The sequence below is a fragment of the Athene noctua genome, chromosome 11, assembly GCF_965140245.1.
Source record: "Athene noctua chromosome 11, bAthNoc1.hap1.1, whole genome shotgun sequence".
Classification (NCBI taxonomy): Eukaryota; Metazoa; Chordata; class Aves; order Strigiformes; family Strigidae; genus Athene; species Athene noctua.
Genome location: NC_134047.1, coordinates 23,817,940 through 23,842,129, shown reverse-complemented (window position 1 = coordinate 23,842,129; position 24,190 = coordinate 23,817,940). Strand labels below are relative to the sequence as shown.

Sequence of the window (24,190 nt, the reverse complement as noted above, 5' to 3'; positions counted from 1 at the left end):
AGGCCTCAGCCGGCTCTGCTCCTCCGCAGGGGGCTGAAAATGGTGAGGGAAGATGATAAGGTGATCCCGGTACGGGTGGCGTTGCGCTGCCGGCCCTTGGTGCCGAAGGAGACCAGCGAAGGCTGCCAGATGTGCCTGTCCTTCGTCCCGGGGGAGCCGCAAGTAAGGGAGACAACCCCCTGCGCCCGGGGGTCTGCACTGCCTTCCCCCCGCCCTGCCCCGGGCTGTGCTGTCGGGGTGCGGCGTAGTCAGCCCTGCTTGTCCGTCTCCTCCGCAGGTGGTGGTAGGTAACGATAAATCGTTCACTTACGACTACGTGTTCGACCCTTCTGTTGAGCAAGAGGAAGTCTTCAACACAGCTGTCAGCCCTCTCATACGAGGCATCTTCAAAGGTTTGTGGTAACTGAGATCGAGCTCTGCTTTAAGATACTGGGGGTTTTGGTGGGCTTAGCTGTGTGGAGGAAGGTGCTGTTTAATTCTCTGTTGTGACTCGCTTTTTCTTTGATCTTCTCAGAAAATAAAACCCTGTGCTATCTAGATACTGACTCCAGCCTCTAGTGAGATGTGCCAAATCTTACCTGTTGACAACCCATTGCACTTCACAGGGTTAACAAAGTGATTTTCGTGTGTTCTTTTGGGTCATTTTGCTTCTTGAAACTATTGGTGTAAGGCAAGAGAAATTTATCAAGAATGATGTGATGAATTGATAAACATCCCATACCAGAAGCTGTTAGGGATGCTACAGTGGAGCTGGGGTGGCAGAGGACTTACACTGTTTCTATGACTGGCTCTAGTGAAGCAACACCGCAGTCTTAAGAGACCTGGAATAATAATTTTATCTGTGCGTTGGGGAGCTTTTCATTGACTTTTTCCCCCTTGATGTTACTAACTGTGCATAAATCTTGTGTAAACCAACAGTGAGGGGCAGTGCTTTTCTGGAAGGATGCTTTTACTAGAATGTAGCTTTGTTCATCACAGTTTCTTCTGGTTCCCACGTGACTGTCTGATCTGGACGCCCTTTGTTCCCCCAGGGTATAATGCTACTGTCTTGGCCTATGGACAGACAGGATCTGGAAAAACGTATTCTATGGGAGGTACCTACACTGCCAATCAAGAGCATGAGCCTAGCGTGGGGGTCATCCCTCGGGTAATCAAACTGCTATTCAAGGAGAAGGAGCAAAGGCAGGATTGGGAATTCATCCTCAAAGTTTCTTATCTAGAGGTAAAAGTTGTTTTGAGTTGCAAACTATTGTAAAGTTATGAATTAGAGAGAAAGTTAAGTTTTAATGAGGCCACCTCCTTCAAGTAGTAGGTATTTTTATTAAATCAGAACTGAAGACTATATAAGGTCTTGTCAGGAATGCGATTCTGAGTCCTGGGTATCTAAGGGTGAAATGAATCATGCAAAGTTCGCCATGATTTCAGCATGACCGTCCATCTTCATGTGAATTGTTCTCTTGCAAGGCTGCTAACTCTGAACTGCTGTCCTGTTGCTTTCAGATCTACAATGAGGATATTCTCGACCTGCTGTGCCCATCAAAAGAACGGTCTTCTCAAATCAGTATACGGGAGGATCCAAAAGAAGGCATAAAGGTTTGTTGCCCTGTTAGATATAAGTACGTGAGAGGGTGACGTGGCTAGGGATGAATGTTTTGGTGAAACAGCTGTCTGACTCCTGGAGCACTGCTTTCTGTTAGTGCATATGAAATCATTGCAACTACTCATTCCTCTCAAAACTGAGCTGTTGAGGATCCTTAAGTTTACTCAGAATAACACCAATAGGGTCAGACATTCATGACAAAGCCACTTGCAAGTCATTCTCTGGCTTGTTCTGAAGGCTGATTTAGGTGAATATTTGAGAACGTTGTACTTTGGGTGCCTTCACCAAATTTCAAACTCTGTTGCCATTGTACTCATCAGTTTGGCTGAAGTAGCACGCCACAAAGGGATCCTGTGGGGAAGTTATTTTAAGTGCCCAAGATATTTCCTTGGCAGTTTTGTACAGGTGTGCGCTTATAGCGTAGTGCAGAAAAACTGCGTGCTGCTGCTTGCTCTGTTTTATAGTTCAGCTTCTGTCCATCAGTCGTGCTTCATTCGTATGGTTTCAGTTTGTAGTAGTGGGTGCGTTGTCGGTTGTCATACACACAGTTTAGGTGTGCGTGACACCTGTAGCTTTCATCCATTCACGGTTTTGTTGGGTGTAATCTTGTGCTGCTCGCTGTCATCTCTAAAGTACCAGGGTGTGACTCATCCATGTGTTATAGTGGCATTGGCCCTTCAGGGAAAGTACAAACTTGCCAAGAAGCACAATCAGTCCTTCCTACTCGGTAGGAAGCCTCTGGCTTGAAGTGAGATTGATTCCTGTGAGTGCGTATTTACGCAGAGCCATCACTTTATCTTCTGTCAGGCTACAGCAATTTCTCTGATGTATGTCGGGGTGAAGTGGGAGAGGATAAATGATGCTTTCTTCCTGGATACAGATTATAGGGTTAACAGAAAGAAACGTCACCTGTGCCCAAGATACTGTCTCCTGCCTAGAGCAAGGGAACAACTCCAGAACAGTGGCCTCCACGGCAATGAACTCCCAGTCCTCACGGTCCCATGCCATCTTCACCATTTGCATTGATCAGAAAAAGAAAAATGACAAGTAAGTGTGATCGTGCAGCCACTCCTGGTAACTTTTGGGGCTCAGGCTTCCTCAAAATTTCATAGTCCTGTCATTCTTTCTTGGTCTGGGATCAACTCAGCTGAGCTACTCTTGAGGCAGTCCTTTATCTGGCTGTCTCTGATATGAAGTATGTTTTTCAGCCCAGTAGCTCATCTGTAGTAACCACTGACTGCTCCTTTCTTAACTGCATGTTTATTTGAGAGAGTAAAATAGTTTTTCTGCTACAGGAACAGCAGTTATCGCTCCAAGCTACACCTGGTTGATCTTGCTGGCTCTGAGAGGCAAAAGAAGACCAAGGCTGAGGGAGACAGACTAAAAGAAGGTCTGTAGGAAAAGGACTGGTATGGCGTGAGTTTCTTATCACTTTTGAGGTAATCGGTTGAGTCCTTGTCAGGAAAAGCAAAGTAGTTCTTTAATTAACCTTTATAAGGTGCTTTTTTAATCTTCTTATATTTTTTAATAAGGACAGAAATAACCAGTTCCTAGCTATTGAGGTGGCTGTACTCACTGTTATCTGTTTGTACGCAGGCATCAACATCAACAGAGGGCTCCTCTGCCTGGGGAACGTAATTAGTGCTCTTGGGGATGAAAATAAAAAGGGTGGCTTTGTCCCCTACAGAGACTCAAAGTTAACAAGACTGCTGCAAGGTAAGAGATGGGTGATAAAGCCTAAATCTACAGATGCACTGTAAATGACAAAGTAGCAGAAAAGCCCTCAGCCATACATCCACTGTTCAAAGCAGTAGGTGCTGTGGATAAAGGGATTGCATTTAGTGGTTTCATTCCTCTTCTCACCAAAGCTAGACCGCTTCTGTACTCTTATTTTTAGGTTGCAAATGCATTGAGATGGATTCATTTAGGAGGAGTCCTGCTCTTTTGCAGTTTCTATGTGATGGGAGAAAACTAGACAAATTCAGTGCAATTTTTTGGTGGGGAGAAGGAAGATAAGTCTGGAAGCAGACATCTATTATTACACCCTAATTATAGCTCCTTACTGGAGGATATAGCAACCAGAAGCTCAAGCTCCCTCTGCCTTCACTGTGCGCCTCGTGTTTGTTTTGTTTTCTTAGTCTGAATCCTTGGTCTTCGTGGTACTTATTCTTCAATAGTTGCAAGGTCTTTTAATATATTCTATCTGAGTTAGCCCTTAAGGCGAGCATAGCTCTTTTAATGCAATTTACTGGGATTTTTTTGGTAGTTAAATAATTTGGTAGAAAAACTTAGTCTTCAAGTGTTTTCCCTATCTGAAAGTATCTTAATAAAAAGACACTGGATTATGCAGAGCTGGTTATGGGGCCCTTTTGTGATGAAAAGTTTTTAAGTATCCAATATGTGTTAGTGGAAAACCAAAAAAATAAAACGCCATGCAGCTTGATGATTGGAACAAACAATGTTCTTAGCCAATAATTCTTTAAACTGGAAGATGATGTGAATTCTGATGTCTGGATATCCATGGAGGTCTTCACTAATGTGTGGGAGAAGGGAGGGGAAAACCTAAAAGAACTGTGCCAGAAACATCATACAGAAATGGGCAGCAATTACAGAAATTACTTAACAGGACAACAATATTACTTGGGGCTTCTGATGTGAAATCTTTGGTGTGTAGAGCTGAGACGTAGCTTTTGGGACTTCAGCTTTCAAAAAAGCTCTTTAGTTTAGTACTGACTGGGGCAGAGGAGAAAGGAGGTGACAATGACACGAACCTACAGCAGGATATGTTCGAGCTGTAGTATGGAGCCGCACTTGCGTGGTGTGGGATATCTTAGTGATGATCCATACTGGTTGTTCTTTGTCTGAGCTTTGATGATGCCTTGTTTTCCTTCTCAGATTCTCTGGGTGGTAACAGCCACACTCTCATGATTGCCTGTGTAAGCCCAGCGGATTCCAATCTAGAAGAAACTCTAAATACTTTGCGTTATGCTGACAGAGCAAGAAAAATAAAAAATAAACCAATTGTCAACCTTGATCCCCAGGCAGCTGAGTTGCATCATCTAAAGCAGCAGGTATTGGGTGCTTCCTTTGTGTGAGAGGAGTCGATCTGTCCTTCTGGTACTAAGCTCAGTGAACAACAAGTAGAGATGTAGGGTGCCTAGTCACACTAAATGTGAAAAAAATATTTAGAATGTGTTTTTCTGGCTCTTGAGATGGCTGTATAAGTGCTGTAAAGGGAATACCTGAATATTTCTTGTAATTCTAAAGCAAATGCTGTAGAAAAATAGTAGTGTTAGTGTGATTTACATGTCCCTTCTGCTGAACAAATCATCGCCTGGCTGTTAGGCTACAGGCAAAATCAGAAATACAGTGCTGGTTGCCTCGCTGACATCACCTGCCTGTGTCCAGCACAGAGTGGGGAGTGGAGAGTGTTCCTGTGTGGGCAGCTTCAGAGGGAAATAATTTGCATAAGCTAGAATTGGTTAAACCCGAAGCTGGAAGTGCCCCAGGGCTTGTCTACCAATGTGAGTTAACCAGGTTTGCTGTGCCTGCTTGACTGTGTGCCTATGCCAGTTTTGTGCTACCTCTCCCATCTTGTTCCCCAATGGATCACTTGCTGCACAAGAGTGTTCACCAGCGCCTAGGGAATGTTTAGTGACGCACTGTAAATTCAAGTCACGTATTCAAGCAGCTTGGGAAGGCAAATCTGACTCTTCATCTCATGTAGCAGCAGAGCATTGGTTCAGCAAAGTGGGAGACCTGCTCTTTGGATCAGCAGGGCCTCCGACAGCCTGCCCGGAGCGGTGTGTCTGCTGTCTGGGGGTGACGTAACGTGCTCCCATCTGAGCGTTCCTGACAAAGTAGCTTGCTTCTTTTTTAGGAGTAAATGACTTGATGAAATACTGTAGCAGTCTGACCTGTTTCCACAGGCAATGGTAAAAAGACAGTTGACAGGTGACTCTTTAAGACTAAATGTTAACTGTGTTCCTTCAACCATCTATTTACTACATGGGAGAGGTTTACAACTAGCAATTGTCTTTCTAGGTACAACAGCTACAGGTGTTACTGCTGCAGGCCCATGGAGGGACCCTCCCAGTGACTATCAAGTAAGCTTTATAGATTAATGCTCGATGTAACTGACAGCCATCACACACCAGCAAAGGCTCTAGATCTCCTTTGCTCTAGACAGTGCTGTGAAGTGAGGGTGGAGCAAGCTGGTTGCTTTCTAATAGGATCTGGACTTTTTTTTTTCTCCTTTTTGTTCTTTTTGTCATGCTTACTGACATTTGATGCATGTATGGGTCATTTAGTTTTGTAGCAAACCCCTAATATTGCAAAAATCCACTGTAGAAAATATGAGAGGAACTAAGCAATGTCCCCTAAGTATCTGTTTCTCAGACTTTGCTATCCCTTTTTCTTCCTCTCTTCTACCTCTAAATATAGGGCAACTCCATTGTTCTTAAAAGCACAAAATGCAGGGAAGAGTTGGATTTTGTAGGCCTTGTCTTCTGAGGATGTTTCATATCTCAAGTACATGCAGTTTACAGACGTGCCATTTGTTGAGCAGCACTGCTGTGTTTCAAAAGTGTTTTCTTCTCTTGAAAATGTTTGGTATGCTGTATTACTTTAATCTGAATTCAAAAGTTTGACTTCCTCCAGATATATCTGTTGCGCCTGCTACAGCCTATATTTATTGTAAGTGATTTAGGAAACCTGGAGGTAACTTCAGTGCTATTGCAAACCTCTAGTGAAGTCATGCTCACAAGCAAACTGGTCCTTAATGTTTCAGTAGCATGGCACCTTCAGAGAATCTTCAGTCCCTGATGGAGAAGAACCAGTCACTAATGGAGGAGAACCAAAAGCTCAGCCAAGGGCTTAGTGAGGCTGCTGGTCAGACAGCACAGATGTTGGAGAGGATCATTCTGGTAAGGTTTAGTTACCCAAGAAGAGCTCTAAGTTGCATGACTTCCTCTTTTAGCTGAAGATTAATCAATGCAGCTCCTGCACTAATGGCATGCTGGGACTCTCTCTCCTTAAAGTTCCTTTCACATTTATTTCAAATCTTTAGCTATCAGTCACAACCGAAAGTCTTCCAGAGCCTGGCAGAGCCTATAGATCTGCTGGTTTCAGTGGAGAAAAGCAGACCTGAATCTTCCAGCTTTTATGTTGCTTTAATGTTTTAAATACCAGCACTTGCGCATGTGCTCTCTCTTCCCTCTTCTCCACCCCATTCTGCTTTGTTTCAATTCACTGCAGTATATATTCCTGTGAGAAAAGATTGTGAAGTCTAAACAAACTGGTGGTGGCAATCATGCAGGATCTTTTAGTACATCGATTTGCCACAGACTGACAACGTAATTTTGCTGCGAATAAGTTAGCCGTTTTCTTCTTACCTTGCTTTTCCTACAACTGAGTACAATTCTGACTTCTCTTAGACAGAACAAGAAAATGAGAAGATGAATGCCAAACTAGAGCAACTTCAGCAGCATGCTGTGTAAGTCTGTTTCCACACCCTACTCCTGCTGAGGAAATGTCTTCCAGCATGAAATGGTTTCGTGGGGACGAACTGGGTACAGTCAATTTGTGTCTGTTCATCCAGAACTCATTTGTATGTTCAGTGAGGGAAGTTGTTCCTTACTGGCGTGCGTGACACAAACATGGCACCTAATCGTGGGTTTATTCCCATGTCTGTGCTGTAGGTGCAAGCTTGATCTGCAGAAGCTGGTAGAGACTGTGGAAGATGAGGAACTAAAAGAGAACGTAGAGGTGATTCGCAATCTACAGCAAGTGTTGGGTCAGTTGCAGGTAAGACTGAATCCAGGGAGAGAAGAGTGTGTGTCAAGTGAGTTTACTAATGAAACAGAGGGTTCCTCTGCCAAGTGGGGGACTCCACTCTGCAGAAACCTTGCTTAAGGAGCCCAGGAACTACAAGTATTGAATGACTCTTGGTATCCACTTCAAAACAAACTGTCCTGCTGTGTTTTAATGCTGCAGAAAAGCCACTGGTTGGGGGAAACAGAGTCTCTGTAAAAGAATGTGATGGTAGGAGATTAGTGTGGACTTAGAATCCAAAAGTTGGAAGGAGAGCAGTGTGCCCAGGTGCCCAAGAAGGCCAATGGCATCCTGGCTTGTGTCAGCACTGGCGTGGCCAGCAGGGACAGGGAAGGGATCTGAGCCCTGGGCTCGGCACTGGGGAGGCCGCCCCTCGATTCCTGGGTTCAGTGTTGGGCCCCTCACCCCAAAAGGCCATTGAATGACTCGAGCGTGGCCAGAGAAGGGCAACGGAGCTGGGGCAGGGTCTGGAGCACAGGTCTGCTGGGGAGCGGCTGGGGGAACTGGGGGGGTTCAGTCTGGAGCAGAGGAGGCTGAGGGGAGACCTCCTGGCCCTCTGCAACTCCCTGCCAGGAGGGGGCAGAGAGGGGGGATGAGTCTCTGGAGCCAAGGCCCCAGCGCCAGGCCCCGAGGGAATGGCCTCAAGCTGCCCAGGGCAGGGTCAGGCTGGCTCTGAGGAAGGATTTCTGTGCAGAAGGGGCTGTTGGGCGTTGGAATGGGCTGCCCAGGGCAGGGGGGAGTCCCCGGGATCCCTGGAGGGGTTGAAGAGTCGGGCTGAGCCAGCGCTGAGGGATCTGGGGGAGTTGGGAACGGTCAGGGGGAGGGTCATGGTTGGGCTGGGGGAGCTGCAAGGGCTTTTCCAACCCGGATGGTTCTGGGATTATAAACTTGGTAGTTTTAATGAGCAACCCAAATTGCAGGGACCTGAAATTGTTAAATAGAAGTTGCCAGATATTTGTCTAATTGAGTAACTTCTCTGTTCTCCCTTGCTGAGCATTCCCTCTGTTCCCAGACTCCTTTACTTTTTTGAGGAGCTGGATGGTAGTGCTGGAGTTCAGGGAGGACTAGTAGGTGTGGCTTGTGCAGCTAGTCTAGAAGTACACTCCCCTCACTAAAGGAGGAAGACAATGGCATCCTGTTTCCAGAGAGAATCTTCTGGACACAGGAGAATAGTGTTATGCTTTGTCTTAATAGGCCAACAGACAGTTACTAACTTCATTTGACTTCATCTTTCACTACTTTAACAAAACTTTCTTCTCTTTGTCCTATATAGAGTGAAAATGCCGCTACACTGGAAGCTGCTGCAGAGGAGTCAAGCTCTGAGCAGGATGCTACAGCTGTAAGTGAGGGGAGTCCAGCAGTGCAGACCTTAGCATGCCTTTATCCCCTCAGTGCTCTTTGATCTGTGTCCTTATACTAATTTTCTAATCTGGATGTTTGGTAAATGTGTCACTTTTGTATGTGCCACCTTTCTATGCCCTTATTTGCTCAATGTATTCAAGATCACCTTTTCTTATTTCTAAATATCTAATTTTTTATATAAAAAAATGAAGTGTTCTGCGGAGACTGTGATCATGTGGTTAAGAGCTTCAGATCAGCCTCTCCAGCTTATGGCTGTGTCTCCTCCAGGAAGCAGAAATGGGCCAGGATACCAAGAGATCCCCAGATGACTTCACCACTCAGCATGCCCTCCGTCAAGCGCAGATGTCCAAAGAGCTGCTTGAACTGAATAAAGCCCTGGCTCTGAAAGAGGCTCTTGCCAAAAAAATGACTCAGAATGATAATCAGCTGGAGCCCATTCAGTCCCAGTACCAGGTGAGCTCTTCTGAAATAGTTCTTGGGAGGATATGTTTGGTTTATTTTCCCCAGTTAATGCAGTGAGTCCATGTTGAGGAGAGAAGGGAGAAGATCTGTCCTCTCATGAGCATGTTCTTAATGTTCTATTTCCGTAAGCTGGGTCGCTGCCCCGGTGGGGGTAGTGTGAGTTAACTACATGAGTCAGCAGAGAAGGTGGGGAATGACCATGCCCAGCTGGCTACAAACAGCTCTGCCACCAGAAGATAGTCTTTTCCTTGCAATAAGCTGTTAGCCACTACCAGTTCTATGTGAAATGGGCTTCTCTGCTTTTTGCTCAGAGGCTTGCTTGGCCATACCAAGCCAAATTGCAAGTACTTCATCGTTAGCTACCTGTAAGGGGGGTGCAGAGAGCTGAGTCTCTTTAACCAAGTAGTAAGCGATAGGACAAGAGGGAATGGCCTCAGATTGCACCAGGACAGGGTCAGGCTGGCTCTGAGGAAGGATTTCTGTGCAGAAGGGGCTGTTGGGCGTTGGAATGGGCTGCCCAGGGCAGGGGGGAGTCCCCGGGATCCCTGGAGGGGTTGAAGAGTCGGGCTGAGCCAGCGCTGAGGGATCTGGGGGAGTTGGGAACGGTCAGGGGGAGGGTCATGGTGGGGCTGGAGGAGCTGCAAGGGCTTTTCCAACCCGGATGGTTCTGGGATTCAGTTACTTCTCACAGTACAGCCAGCTGAGCTGGCTTCCCCTATGTTGGGATTGCCTGTCACTGAAATTGTTCAGTCATAACTTTTAGTTTGTCACCGTGGTTTTGTGGACTAAGATTTCAGGGTACGACAGACTAACTCTTTGGACATTCATACTGCTTTCAGACAAGGTGGCTTACATCCTGTTGGAAAGCAGTGTGGTTTCTCGAGGCCTCCTGCCTTAAAGTGGTGTCTCAGAGTGTAGTTTCAAGATTTTTATTTGCAGACTTACTACTCTCGTCCTTTCTAGACTAATATCAAGGATCTGGAATCGGAGGTCAGCAGTTTGCAAAAAGAAAAGGAGGAGTTGATCCTTGCTCTGCACATGGCAAAGAAGGATGTCAACCATGCCAAGTAAGCCAACTACATGAGCTGTGTGGCTTGGAGCACTGAAAATTGTGTTAAAATTCAGTCTTGCACTTTTACTATTTGTAAAAGCTCTTATTTTGATGCAAATGCATCTCTTTAACATGCCTCGGGAGTTGTATGAGTTGCAGAGAAGCTTGATAGTGGGCTTTTGTCAGTGGGAAAGATAACTGCTTCATTTTTCATGAGGTGGCTCTAAAGTTGGGGAGTACTTGTTTGAGAATGACAGTAACTGGGGGGACTTTTTAAAGTGTGATTTTTTTTTATTTTTTTTTTTTAATTTAACAGGCTGAGTGAACGGCGTCGGAAAAGACTTCAGGAGTTGGAGGGGCAAATTAATGAGCTGAAGAAAAAGCTGAATGAGCAATCGAAGCTCTTAAAGCTGAAGGAATCTACAGAACGCACCGTCTCCAAACTGAACCAGGAGATCAGGGTAACTAACCTTAGCATGGAGTTCTCGGACTTGCTCCACTGTAGATAAAGCAGCTTCCAGACAGAAGACACTCACTTTGGTTTTTAGGCCAAGAACACCAGGTTTTGGCAAGACTCCTTATTGTAATACAATAGGCAGGTGGCTACTGAGACTTGCAGGGATAAAGTCCAAAGTGTTTTCTAGCTGTTCTGATAATTTATTGCCTCAGCTGCATCACTTGACTTCCCTTTGATTCCCATGTGTGTACCGTGCATGTGTTAGTCTTCCCTTTATGCCTTAAAAGATTAATTCCTGGGGTTTAGGACTTTGAAATCATCCTTAGGCGTGTCCTCTGAGTGGGCAGCACTCTGTAGTATTTCCTGCCTGCCACCCCCTGCCCCTGACAGACCCACTAGGGAAATGTAGGTTGAAACTACCCAGAGTGCAAATACTGGACAGTTCTTCCAGCCACTTCTATTTTTCAGGAAATGAAAAGCCAGAGGGTACAGCTAATGCGCCAAATGAAAGATGATGCTGAGAAATTCAGGCAGTGGAAACAACAGAAGGACAAGGAAGTGATCCAGCTAAAAGAACGGGTGAGCAAACCATAAATCCCCAAACTGTACCTCCCTCTGAGGAGTGAAACAAATCATTAAAGTGTTTGCTTCTAGGCTTTGTTTAACTAGCAAGCATCTGAAACATCTGGGGAGTGCTTTGAAGATAATGTTAGTTCATATGGCTGCCACCTTTCATCAGTTGTCGTAAATGGACTTGCTTGCTTATCTCTGGAGATCTTAAAACTCTCAACACAGTTGTCATGATACAGCTCTGAAGCAGAGGGCAAAAATATTTTTAAGTATTAAAAGTTGTAGGGTTTAGCCACAGAATGGGAAGTATGAACTTTCAAAGGAATATTGGATCTGCAGGTAAACAGCATTGTTAATGAAATGCAGCTGCTTGTAGCAGTCAAGTGTAATGGACAGCAAACATCTGGACCTCGAGTTCTGGTCTGACAGGAATTCTTACTGCAACAAGTTTGTTCCTCAGTGCTTTGGGACGCTGAGTCAACTTTTGGTTTGCAGGCTCTTACAGGCTATAGGCTCCTAAACCTTTTTAATGGGAAGTGTGAAGCCCCTTTTAGTCACTTCAAGCTGAACATCTGTTTGATCCGAGGCACTACACAGCTTAAGCTTGTAATGATCAGTGAAATCATTATCGTGAATACGTTTGCAGAATAGCAAATGAAATTATTCTGTTCCCAGAAGTGTGAATCTGGTCATAGATATTGTGACGTGATTTTTTTTTTTTTTTTTTTTTTTTTTATTCTCTCCAATCTGTCTTAACCTTATTTCTCTGCAGGATCGCAAGAGACAATATGAGCTACTGAAGCTAGAACGAGATTTCCAGAAGCAGGCCAACATACTTCGGCGCAAAACAGAAGAGGTAAGGAGCCAACATCTACTAGAAACTCCTGACCAATTCCTAGAGGTCTGTAAAGTGTGGCTGGAGGTTGTCATAAGCTATGCAGAAACTTCTTAAAAGCAGTTTGGAGGCCTAGAAATAGGTGCTTTTCTTTCTGTAGAAAAATATCGTGCTTCTCTGTTTGAGGGACTCTAGTTAAATCTGCTCCTTAAAGACTCAATCACCCTTTGAGCATCAGGCTGCTGTGGCAAATCTGTTAGAGCTCGGCAGTGTGAAATGAGCTTGGGTGGTGGGTATGCCGGATCGCAGTTAAAAATTCTTTCAGGACATCTGCATAGAAGAAATGTATCTTGAAACCATCGTTTTGGATGCTGTCTTCTACCTTTAGGCCTAGAAGCAACCTTTAGGCCTTGAAACTGGGCGTCAGCAAAGGGACTAAGGTCAAGAGCTCTAGTCATCGCTTAATTCTAAAGTTGTTCTGAGTGTATTAACCTTACGCTCTCTTCTCCTTGCCTCAGTCTCTGGCTGGCACTGTGAATGCCTCATGTTTTCAGCCACTGCGGATTAAGTGAAGTAACTACTGTTCAGCTTTTGTGTAAAATGTTTTGCAGGCAGCGGCCGCTAACAAGCGCCTAAAGGATGCTCTGCAGAAACAACGGGAGGCTGCAGATAAACGGAAGGAAACTCAGAATCGGGGAATGGAAGGAGTTGCTGCACGAGTAAAAGTGGGTGACGGTGTTGTGCGTTCCAACGAACAGTGGGCAGGCTCAGCTTTGTTAACCCAGCTGGTGCTGATGGGCTCTGGCTGGGGAGCAGAGGGGAGGGAGATGGGGTTGCGTATTAAGGGAGGCAACGTGATTATTCAAGTTATCCGTGAAGGCATTTCAGAGAAGGATTCAGTCCTGAAGTTGAGACTACGATGAACACTACGCTAATTTGGGGGCTTTCACGTTTTTATTTTTTCCTTCAGAGCTGGCTTGCAAATGAAGTAGAGGTTCTCGTTAGTACGGAAGAGGCTCGACGGCACCTTGCGGACCTGCTGGAGGACAGAAAGATCTTGGCACAGGAGCTCCTTCAGCTTAAAGAGAAGAAAGAGGCTGGGGAAAACCCACCTCTAAAGCTCCGGGTAAGAGAGAGAGAAATGCCATTCTCCCTGTCCCACACCTCTGACTGTTCCTCAAGTTCTGTCACTTCTTTGCTCCTATTTGACCTTTTTCCCTCAGAGGGTAGGGATGGAGATGGTTCCCTTTCTGGAAGAAAGGGTTAATGTTGTTACTGTCCTCGGGCATGTTAGGGAACAGAGTTGCTGGAGTAACTTGAGAATCTGGTGGATGTGAGCGGGTCACACCCCTTATCAAGGACTTTATGCTTTTGGGAAGGAGCAACGGCATTTAAGCTATGAAGAGATACTTGGAGGCATTTATAATAGTGTGGCTCCTCTTTGCTGAAGTGTCTGTGTGTGAAGGGCCAGTCTTGTTCTTGTTCTTCAATTTCTTCACCTGTTGCTCATTTCTGTCCGTTGCTGCAATTCTTTAGAGACGCACCTACGCCGTTGAAGACTGGCAGGCATCAGAGATGGATCTTTCCATATCAAAGCAGATAGAAAGCCTGGAAACTGAGATGGGGCTCAGGTAAGGAGTACAACTGATTTGCACAGCCTTGCTTTCATTTTTTTTTCCCCTGCCTCTATCTACAACTCTCCTGTGAAATAGACAAAGAAAAATAACTTGAACACTGGCACTAAAAATAAGACCATGTGGTTTTTGTGGTTTGACTTTTTTCAAAATATGAGGCTATGACTCTGTCACTTAAGTTACTTTTCTTATCTGTGAGTGTCTCTGCATGAGGAAACACTGTGCTTTTGGTGGGAAGTGTGGAGGGGAGGAGACACTCCCAGGTACAGCCTTGCAGACTCCAGCTGCTCGACTGAGCAGTCAAAATTTGAACTTGAACTATTTTGTCTAAAATCCTGGTAACAGTCATCTTAGCCCAGATCCTAGCCCAGGTTTTCTCCCATGTTGTAACCTCAAATACATGTGTTCTTCTAAAGGAGTGCCCAGATAGCTGATCTACAGCAGAAACTCTTAGATGCAGACAACGGAGATCGTGCGAAGCAGCGCTGGGACACTATTGCAACAATTCTAGAGGCTAAATGTGCCCTGAAGTATCTCCTTGGAGAGGTAAATTCTGAATTGTCCTATTTTATCACTAAAACAAAGGCTCTAGCCAGGAGTGAAAGGAGGTGACTAACAGGCTGACAGCAGAGATGAATTCAAGTGAATCAGGTTTATTTCCCTCACAACTTGTGGTTAAAATATTCTCCTGAACTCTGTAGATCACTGGGGAGTGAAATCCAAAAAACAAGGAAGAAGGAAATGGAATAGACACGGGTCTGGAGATAGCAGCTAAGCTGTGCTTACAGAAGGCTTGTGTGGGAACAGTAAGAGGGAAGAGACAAATTTCAGAAGTGGAAGAGAAAAAAATACCTGAAAATACTTCCTGAATTAGTAGGCAGTCTGCAGGGAATCAAGGGGAGTACTCTGAAGTCAGTGTGTAGGCAGTTTGAGATGGGAGAACAAGACTGGGGGGAAAAGAATAGGAATTGGGATGATGTGGAATCAAGGAAAGAGCAACTGGATGGCAGAATTATATACTAGTCCCTGGTGCTTGGAAACTAAAGGTAAAAAAATAACAGGGCTAATATGGGGGAACATCCATTTTTGGGGTCTCCCCCCAAGTACTCGGATTTCAGTTGCCACAGAAAAGGAGATTAACCTAGAACTGTTACCAGGACCTCCTGCTACCTGTTCTGCATTTCCATAGTGGTGGTCCAGTGCTGAATCTCTCATCTTGTCTCCTTGTGGCTGATGGCCAGCGCAGCCCTGCGGGTGGCTGGGAGTGAGGCTGGAACTCTTCACCTTCGGGCTGCAGCGTGTCTGTCCCCGCAGACGTTATGAAACACAGAACTCGTGGACCCAAGTGATCGTCTTGCTTTTGTCTTTCAGCTGGTCTCCTCCAAAGTGCAGGAAAGCAAGTTGGAGAGCAGCCTTCAGCAGAGTAAGGCCAACTGTTCAGATATACAAAAGATGCTGATTGAAGAGCAAAACCACATGACAGAGATGGAGGCCGAGTTCCAAAATCAGCTTTTGGTGCAGGAACAACACCACCAGGAAAAGGTAAAACAGAAGTGATGGAAATCTTAAAGAGTTTGTGTCTTGAGACTCTGATTCCTAAATCTGCTCAGAGATAAAGGCCGAGGGGATGTGCTGAAACCAACCTGTGGCTGTATGTCTGATCAAGATTTGTTACTCTTACAGAGGGTTAACAAAAATCTCGCTTTTAGTCTTTTGTCCTGTGCAAGTTTTTTCATTCAATAACTTTTCACAGTGCTTTAACTGAGGCTATTACACCTGAGCACAAGGTAACTTTTAAAGTAGATCAGGGTGGAATCAAAGTGGCAGTAAAATTCTTTCTGAAATTGTCCCAGCCTTTGATGCCTGGGCTGCCAGATGTGTCTTTAGGAACTCACACCCACTTGCTCTATTAATTCGTTTTTAGGTTCTGTACCTGCTTAGCCAATTCCAGCAAAAAGAAGCAGCAGAGAAGAAACTGGAAGATTCACTAAGTGAGCAAGAGAAACAGCTGCAAGAGCGACTCAGGTTCCAGGTAGAGTGTCGGGATGTGGCTGGGGGCAGGCTCTGCTCACAGGGCTGGCTACCTGTGAACTTGGAGCAGTGACTTTAGAATGAGGAAGGTGCTGAAGGATTGAAGACCGTCTCTAGTTGTCACCAAGATTGCTCAGTTCGGGTGGTTGCAAGGGATAGTTGCTCTTGAATAAGCCTGTGTGGGGTTTTTTTTCTTATGTATTTTTCATTAAATAGACATAAACACAGGAGTGAGGCCTGCCACAGTCTGACCAGCTCACACAAACTTGCCCCGTGCTCAGAACACCGTTGGTTAGGATGTTTAACATGCTGTTGATTAGGACATTTAACATGCTGTTGGAGCTCTGCTGTGCTACCAGCAATGGAGGAGCTTTAGCTCGATCGTTACAAGCTGCACCTTGTCTTCTCACTAAGAGAATTAAGTGGTGTAGCAAGCTCCTGTGGAAGGGAGTGTTTAGTGATGTAGTAAAGCAAAATCGGTCCCAGGTGCACCTAATCTGGAGATAAACCTTAGAAATAGAGGGAGCTTTAGATCCTAAATGGTTGCTCTGAAAGGACTAAATTCTCTCTGCTGTACTGGCAATGCTATGCCTAAAACCAGGTAGCAGCACTCCTGACTTTCCTGATTAGTCAGAGCTGATCTCCTGTTGGAGAATATAAAGCAGCCCCTTTGATCTTGCAAGAGAGATCCAAATAGAAAAAATCTGTCCTAGACAACTATTTGTGCTACCCCCACGTAAACCTACAGATTTCACCTTGCTTTGCCAACAGGAGGAAGAGCTGGAGAAAATGAGGGAGATCTGTGAGAAGAACCAAGAACTTCTCCAGGAAAATGACACTCTTAAACAGGTAGAGATCTGTACAGACATCGGTTGCAAGAGCTGCTTGACAGTTGGGTCAATGTATTTTGCAAAACTGACTGGTTTTGTCCTTCTTAACAGAAACTGCTGCTCCTCCAAGTTGCCAGTGGACAGAAGCTCCGTCACATTCAGCAAATTCCATCCGAGTCCCCAGATTCTTCTTTTGATTATATTCCACCCAAAGTAAAGATTCTGCAGTTTTCATGCTTGTGTTGTACCTGGGTTCTTTCCAAAAGTTAATGTTGGCTAGTGATAATTGATTTCTTTCTCCCAAGTTGCTTTTTACAGGGCATGTTGTTCTGCTTTTTGAAGTAGGCCTGGTCTCTACTTCAGACACTCCTTAAGGTTTCTGTCTTCAGAATACTTCTGGAACTAGCTTGCACTATTTTTTAGATCTTTCTTAAAAAAAAGAAAAGGTCAACAGAACCCCAAATTTGTTTCCTCAGTCTAATTAGGTCCGACTCTGTATTTTTGGTAATCCAGGTGTTTTCTCTGTAGCATTTCCAATCTCTGAATCATGGAGCAAGGCATCTGTCACAGAAAACTTAATCATTGCCTTGCAAAAGAGCCAGATCTTAGTGCTGGGAGGAATAAATGCTTTAAAACTATATTTTGTCAAGACCGTGACACAAATCTGTTACATTTCCAAGGATTTGTCAACTCTAGCAGCTTAAATTTGACTGATTGACTTTTTAATGCTGACTATTTGTTTATTTTATTTTTCAATCTCTTCCCTAACCCTGCAGCCACCTTGGCTGGCTGAGAGGGCCGGAGCTGTGGTGGTGGGACTCTGAAGTGCCTTAATAAAATGTAAACCCACTGTTATTTCTTCTGGGGCCTCAACCCTTGTACCTTCTGTGTGTAGCCAAAGACTCGCCGGCAAACGTCAGCAAAACCTCGTGCACCGACCCCAGAAGTGGATGTGGAAGAGCTGTTCTCTGACTCGGGGGAGTCCGGAGGGGAGATGGAGGATGCAGACTGGGTTCCGGTCAAAGCAGTCAGAGGAGCAAAGAAAAGCATGATGGGGGTAAGATGATCCAGTTACCTCTGACTTGTTATTACCTACTAGGGAATCACTTGCCTGTATCCCTGAGGATCTCGTATGTGTACAGAGAAACAGTGAGATTGGTCTGAAAAGCCTTAATAGGATAGGACTGCTGGCCTTGGTTGTTTATGATCTGACAAAGCAAAAGCTGCCTACAGTCATCAATAGCTTCCTAAATACTCTTTCATTGGCCGAATCATCTTCTACCTCAAGACACTCATGTTCTGTCTTGCTGCCTGTGGCTGAACCTGGCTTATATGTTTCAGCAGCAAAATAGCAAGCCCTAACAGCAGCTTTATTCCTTCATGGAGCTCCTTTTAGGGGAAAAAAGGGATGTTCTGTCACGTATCCCTGTGTTCTGTTCCCACTGTGGTGTACTGTGGCTCCCAGTCGTGGTGGAAGCCTCAGCTTCCATCTTCTGTGTGTCAGCCTGGGCCTGGATCTCCAGCTCTCTGCTTGGTTAATCCCTGATGGGGTGCAAGAGATGACTTGAGTGTGCCAAACACAAGTCGCTGGGAACCAGTGGGCCCCTTTGGGCTTAAACTGCTGTAAAGCTGCACCTCCGTTGTGAGCCGTGTTCTTCTTCCCTTTCACAAAGGGGTAAATTATTGTGTATTTCACTACTGAGTGACTGAAAACCTCAGCAGTTACCACAGAAAAGCTTATGGATTTTAAGGTCGAGTTTCAGTTCCTTTCATTGGAGCTTAACGTGATAAATTCTGACCTACAGTACTATTTAGTGGTTTGGGAGAATTATTTTTTTGGCCATGTTGCAGGAAGGGGGAAGGGTTTGTGCTTGACACTTGGCTCTTCTGAGTTCCTTTATGTAGCCCAGTGGAACTCCAGTGCAAGTTACTACTCGGTGTAGATCCGTAGCTTAGAGCAGCTGCTGCATGTGGTCTGCTGCTGCTTCACGTACCCCGAGTAGCAAAGATTCCCTGAAGAAGATGAATGTTCACCTCCATCTAGATGGAGGGCCCTCGGTATGGTGACTCGGGTTTGCTTTCTGGTGTATAAGTCTTGGCTTGTTTTACAGCCACGGAAAGCAGCATCCTGCCGGATAACTTGCAGTCAGGGATTGAATACATGAAGATATTTTGGGGATACTGAAGCAAGAGCTGGCTCTAGGTGGAAAGACCTTGTTTCTTTTCCTGGCGTGCAGGAAACAATAAAAGGTTCCCGGCAGCCTGGGGGCTGGTCCTGTCCTTTAGGTGCTGACAGCTGTGGCAATCCAGACGCTGTCTAGAAAACCCCGCAGCTCTTCCTGCACAGAACTCTTCTCTTATTTAGTGCTCGTGCAAGGGCCGGTGTGGAAACAGGCAGTGTGGCTGCAGGAAGCAGAAGGTGGGCTGCACTCAGCGCTGCAGCTGCGACTCGGCAAAGTGCAGGAATAGAGACCCCGGCGTGCGGGTGAGTAGTGCTGGGTCTGTGGGTGCCGGAGAGGAGTGCGGGAGCACTTGCACTGACAGCGGACAGGACCAGTCTGTGAGCTGAAGCTTAGGCACCTCTGAAATACTTGTAAATGTTGCTGTAGTTCAGGGTTTATCTGTGGTAACTGAATACAAAGTTTTCTGCTGCAGTACCAGGCTCTTGCACTAAATACGGGACATCGTGCAATTTCCTAAGTCACACCGATTTACCTACTGCCAGTTGTCAGCCACAAATCTGAGGACAAACAATTTAAGTCTATCTTTTGCCCTTGGTAATTAAAAATTGTATCTTTAGCTTCAGACGGCACAAAAACTTAACTACTTTTCAGATGTTATCCCTTCCATTCTTTAAAAAAATATTTGGGGAGGGGGGTGTGGCATCATGACCAACTGATGCTCATTAGAACTCTTGCTGGAAATGTCTGCCTTGCTCTTGGATCTTAGAGGTTTGAAGTGGAGACCTCCCATAGTAATTCTTTAATTATTAACTATCACATGAAACCAAGTTGCCTGACAGAGGCATCTTGAACTATGAATTAATCTGCAGCTGGAGAGAAGGGGGCTCAGGGACCCCTCATTTCTGCAGCTGTTAGGGAGGGGAGGGATGGATATTGTAGAAGTGCTTCACAACAGTACTGTCCCTCAGGATGCTGTGCTGTGCGAGGACCAAACAAGGGACTCGGAAGGTTCCTTCAAACTGGAAGACCCCACTGAAGTGACAGCAGGAGAGACCTTCTTCCAGCCTGTGTGTGTCACACCCACAACAAAGGTACTGCCCCAAGCTGTGAGAATGAACAGTGGTGCTGAGCCCGAGCCTTAAAGAGAAAACCCCAGACAAGAAAATTCTGAACAGACCAGCTGTCAAGCCAGCTTGTATTTAAATCTTGAGTCTGCTGAATTCTTAAGTTTTCATACTATAACTTTGCCACAAAAAATGGATTCACTTTTAGACTCTGTGTACCCTCTGCATGCTACTCCTGCTGTTGTCTCTTCCTGCTCAGCCCATGAATTTCTAATTACAATTTTGACTTGAGTAAAGAAGTTAAGCAACTCTTGACATTGGCTTTGGTAGGTGCTGCCCGCAAGCTCCAGCACGAGCTGGCTGGCTGCTTCGGGGCACTGACCGACCCCAGAACCCTCTTCCTTGCTCTTCTGCCAGGTCCTGAAAGACATCACAGACCAAGACATGTTAGTGAAGAAGCCCAGCGCTGCTGCTTCCCTGCCTGTGAGAGATGAGGAGTCCCAAGAGAACCAGGTACCACTTGTAAAGAAAAAGAAGAGAATGCTGAGTAGCAACGGCAGCTTCTTCTCAGGTTGCACCCCGATCAAAGAGGAGCATAACTGAGCCTGGGAGCTGCCCCACGTCTGCCTTGTGCTGTGCGTCCTCGGACCACGTTGCTGGTGACTTCTTGAAGTGTTGGGATCTCTTGCAGCAGCAAAAGCCTGATGCCTGTTGTGCTTCTGGTGTCGGCAAGGGAGTCAAACACTAGTTCCTGCTAAATCATATCCAATTCTTTGTAAATATTTATATGTGTGGTCTCGGGCCAAGGGTAAGAAACATTTTCCTCTAGGATTTCTGTAGCGAGTGGAGGTGATTTATCCAGGTTCCCCATTCCAGCTGCCTTCCTCAGCCTGAGCTGTGAACACACTGGGTACAGCCTCATCTGTAATCTTGACAGAACTTTGCATTTGCACTGGAACTGCGGGCACTGACTCTTCCAAAGCAGCCTGAGGAACTGTTCCGAGCTGCCCTGGGAGCTGGGCTGGTGCTTGACCTCGAGGAGACACGGGATAGTCTTAAATTAGATACAGAACGGTCAGTGTTTTGGTCCCCTTTGGGTCTGTGCTCAATGAAGTTAAAAACCTCCTAGCCCTTTGTGAATATTTTAGTCATTTTAACTTGGTTTTGTAGCTTTAATAAAGTAACTACTAAAAACCTCTGATGTTTGGTTTTGCATTATTGGGTACAATGGACCACACAGACACTCAGGGCTTTCTGCGATAAAAATAAGCCTCAGAACTGTTCTGGCAGTTGCCATTTGTCTTCTGTTATGAACAGTAGGATGCTGGTTTCCTCTTGCCTTCTTGCTGCTCAGTCCTAATTTCTGAGTTGCAGTGTGAAGAAAAAAAATTTATTTTTTTTCCTTCTACCGGTATTAGTGAGATGTTCTCCTTGCAGCTGGATGCTGCACTAGCACTGTACCTTGGGGAGCCCTCTGTGTTCTGCTGGGCCTTGGTGCAATATTGACCATTCTGTGCCTCCCCCCTGCCCTGGGCAGCCCATTCCAAGGCCCAACAGCCCCTTCTGCACAGAAATCCTTCCTCAGAGCCAGCCTGACCCTGCCCTGGGCAGCTTGAGGCCATTCCCTCGGGGCCTGGCGCTGGGTCCCCTGCTCTCTGCCAGCTGAGCTGGCCCTTCTGCCCAGGAGCTGTTCAGACCTGCCTTTACTAAACCCCAAAGGCTGACTGACAGCTTCCTCCTAAATACAATTAGTATCAATGAAGGAGCAGAGGCGTTTCCTTTTGCTCTTACAAGCTTGGTGCTGGCAGGAGGGGTCAGGGCTGAGCAGGGCTCCTGGCACACACGTGTGTTCAGCAGAAGCAGTTTATGCTGCACTAGGCGGAGCTCTGCCTGACTGAGCCGAGCTCAGGGGGGTGTGTTGGGATCACAACCCTCACAAAGAACTGTGAGCTGACTGCACTTGTAACTGCAGGCCTCCTTATACTTTCCAAGCATGTAAAACTCCCTGCGGGCTGTAAAATGTTTGTTTCAAAGCGATTTAAACAAGCTTGTAAATCACAAGGCCTTCACCCAGCGGAAGGGCACCCGCTTTATCCCAGTGCACCTGCCCCTCTTCTGTGCAGGGGTTTGGAACCTGCGAGTCAGGACCCGTTCGGAGCTGGAGAACAAAGCCACAGCACGGAGGCAACAACTCCTCCTGCAGCAAACGGGCGGTAACGCCTATCTGTGGGTTAGGCAAACTGCTCCTACAGGGGATTATGAGCTAATCCAGGAGGGAACGGGTCTCTCCTCACTCCTCCTCACCTTTGTCAGGGGCCTGAATAATGGCGTGGGGCTCACCTGTGCCCCCCCGCCCCACCTCTGATGGCTCTCTTCAGCTGTAAAAGAAGAAAAGCCCAGTAAAGCCGAAAAATGGGGTTGGTTTTTTTTGAAGTACTGCCTTGGTTTCAGCTCCTTGTACTACCTGGGGACTTGCTCCGGGATTAAAGCAAGACAAGCAGCTGCATTTTGTGCAGGGAGCCCAACAGCTGCTGAGGAGCTGCCCAGGGACTCCCCCTGGATGGCGTGGGCAACAGCCCCCTGTTATATATTAAATATTATTTATATATAAACTTTGTGTGTGTGTGGCTTTGTTGAGCACATGTATATAAGCACGTGTGTGACTGTCTGAACGAGAGTGTGGACGTGTGTGAGACCACATATTTATTTATACATAGAATATTCCATATATACAAGGTGTTTGTGAGCACTGACTGTGGCTGTGTGTACTTTATAGCTACACTAGATTGTATCTTACAGATTATACGTAATAAGTGTTCTAGCTGTAAGTCTGTCAGCTCCTGTGTGTATAGAGAACATGTAACTATAGCTTCAGGCTCATTTAGGTTGGAAAAGACCCTCAAGATGATTGAATTTATCAGGTTTGTATTTTTTTTTTTTAAATACACACATAAATCTATATGTGTGTTATATAAATATGTGTTATAGATAAGCTGTATGATAGATGAGCATTATACAAGACCATGCTATATGTTCTCTATTAGATTATATACTTTGTTATAGTATATATTGCATAGTGAATAGATTTTTCTTTAAATATATATTTATCTAGACACAAACCTCCATGAAAGGGTGTCTAAGACTGCATGCACAGAATATAAAAATAAATATATATATATAAAAGCATAGGTTTCTATGTATTTTAGATACACTATATATTATATATAGGTAAGATATATAGTTACATATTATATAGTAATATGTGCTATGTATTTATTGTATATAAAAAAAGGTCTCTGAGGTCTGTGTGTGCAGAGTAAAAATATATGTATGTATACAAAACAATAGATGGCTGTGGGAGAGTGTGGGGTGGTCCATAAATACTGAAATAGAGACAGTAGAATGTAATTAATTATCGTATACACGTACCAGTACTGTGTATAGCCAAGAATGGGGGTCTGTCAGCGAGAGGGGGGTGCACACATCCCTGCTGCAGCTGTGTTAGGTGCTATCTGTGTACTTTACATATTAGATATATGAAAAAGGGCACCTGCCGCCGCAGAGGACAAAACTCTACCTCTGTGTGTACAGAAATAGGAGATTCTGTGAGGACGTGTGGGGTTTTTTATAGGTGATAGTTATAAATAATGCTCTAAGACGTGTATATAATTACAATATGCAATAACATAATTATGTATTATATAAATGACTACATGCTACATACAGCACATATCAAACAGGCTGGTTTGTTATATATTATGTATTATTATTTTATACTTAGATATAAAACTGCAATCAGTGCCTGAGACTGTGTGTGCATTCACAGACAGCGTGCCTCCCTGCCCATACAAAATCAGTGTGTGCACGCATGTGCAAACTGAACCTACACACATACCCTGTATCAACGATTTTAAAAAGCAGGGGGTGTGTAAGAGGATATAATACAGCTTTATATATTTGAACCACGTATCTATGTTAAGAATAGTGCCTGTGGGCGTGTGGATGTGTGTAATAAAAAAGAAAATAAAAAGTATATGTTACCTGTTCTGGTGTGTGTGTTGTCAAATGCTGTGTGCTGTTACAAAAAGGGTGTTGGAGACTGTCTAAATACCTGTCACTGCAGGAATGTGTGTGTATATATACATCCATATGATAGAAAAAGGGTGGCTGGTTCTGTGCATGATAATTAACTATTACAGATCTATATACACACACTATATTCTCTGTGTACTGGGTACAGATCTCTAAAAGTGCACAATATATATTATCTGTATAATAT

At 45.1% G+C, this 24,190-nt stretch overlaps 1 protein-coding gene across 1 annotated transcript; it reads left to right on the top strand.

The window, feature by feature from the left end:
* The first annotated feature begins 39 nt into the window (after window positions 1–39).
* Window positions 40–21,021, top strand: KIF4A (kinesin family member 4A). The gene is made up of 30 exons (XM_074915108.1): window positions 40–162; window positions 278–392; window positions 1,032–1,222; window positions 1,501–1,593; window positions 2,481–2,647; window positions 2,896–2,990; window positions 3,197–3,316; window positions 4,496–4,671; window positions 5,645–5,706; window positions 6,390–6,525; window positions 7,036–7,094; window positions 7,300–7,405; window positions 8,706–8,771; window positions 9,062–9,247; window positions 10,220–10,323; window positions 10,624–10,768; window positions 11,233–11,343; window positions 12,107–12,190; window positions 12,781–12,894; window positions 13,140–13,295; window positions 13,706–13,800; window positions 14,220–14,349; window positions 15,175–15,345; window positions 15,728–15,835; window positions 16,606–16,683; window positions 16,776–16,877; window positions 17,560–17,721; window positions 19,030–19,149; window positions 19,816–19,938; window positions 20,329–21,021. Exons 1-30 carry the CDS (start codon window positions 40–42, stop codon window positions 20,512–20,514), a joined length of 3,684 nt encoding a protein of 1,227 aa, XP_074771209.1. The 3' UTR covers window positions 20,515–21,021.
* Window positions 21,022–24,190: the final 3,169 nt, after the last annotated feature.

Bases quoted from the DNA above. Each gene is read 5' to 3' on its own strand.
- KIF4A (XM_074915108.1), top strand. From the start codon at position 40: ATGGTGAGGGAAGATGATAAGGTGATCCCGGTACGGGTGGCGTTGCGC. The intron at 6,526-7,035 runs GTAAGGTTTAGT...GACTTCTCTTAG, and splicing joins TGTTGGAGAGGATCATTCTG to ACAGAACAAGAAAATGAGAA. The intron at 13,296-13,705 runs GTAAGAGAGAGA...GCAATTCTTTAG, and splicing joins ACCCACCTCTAAAGCTCCGG to AGACGCACCTACGCCGTTGA.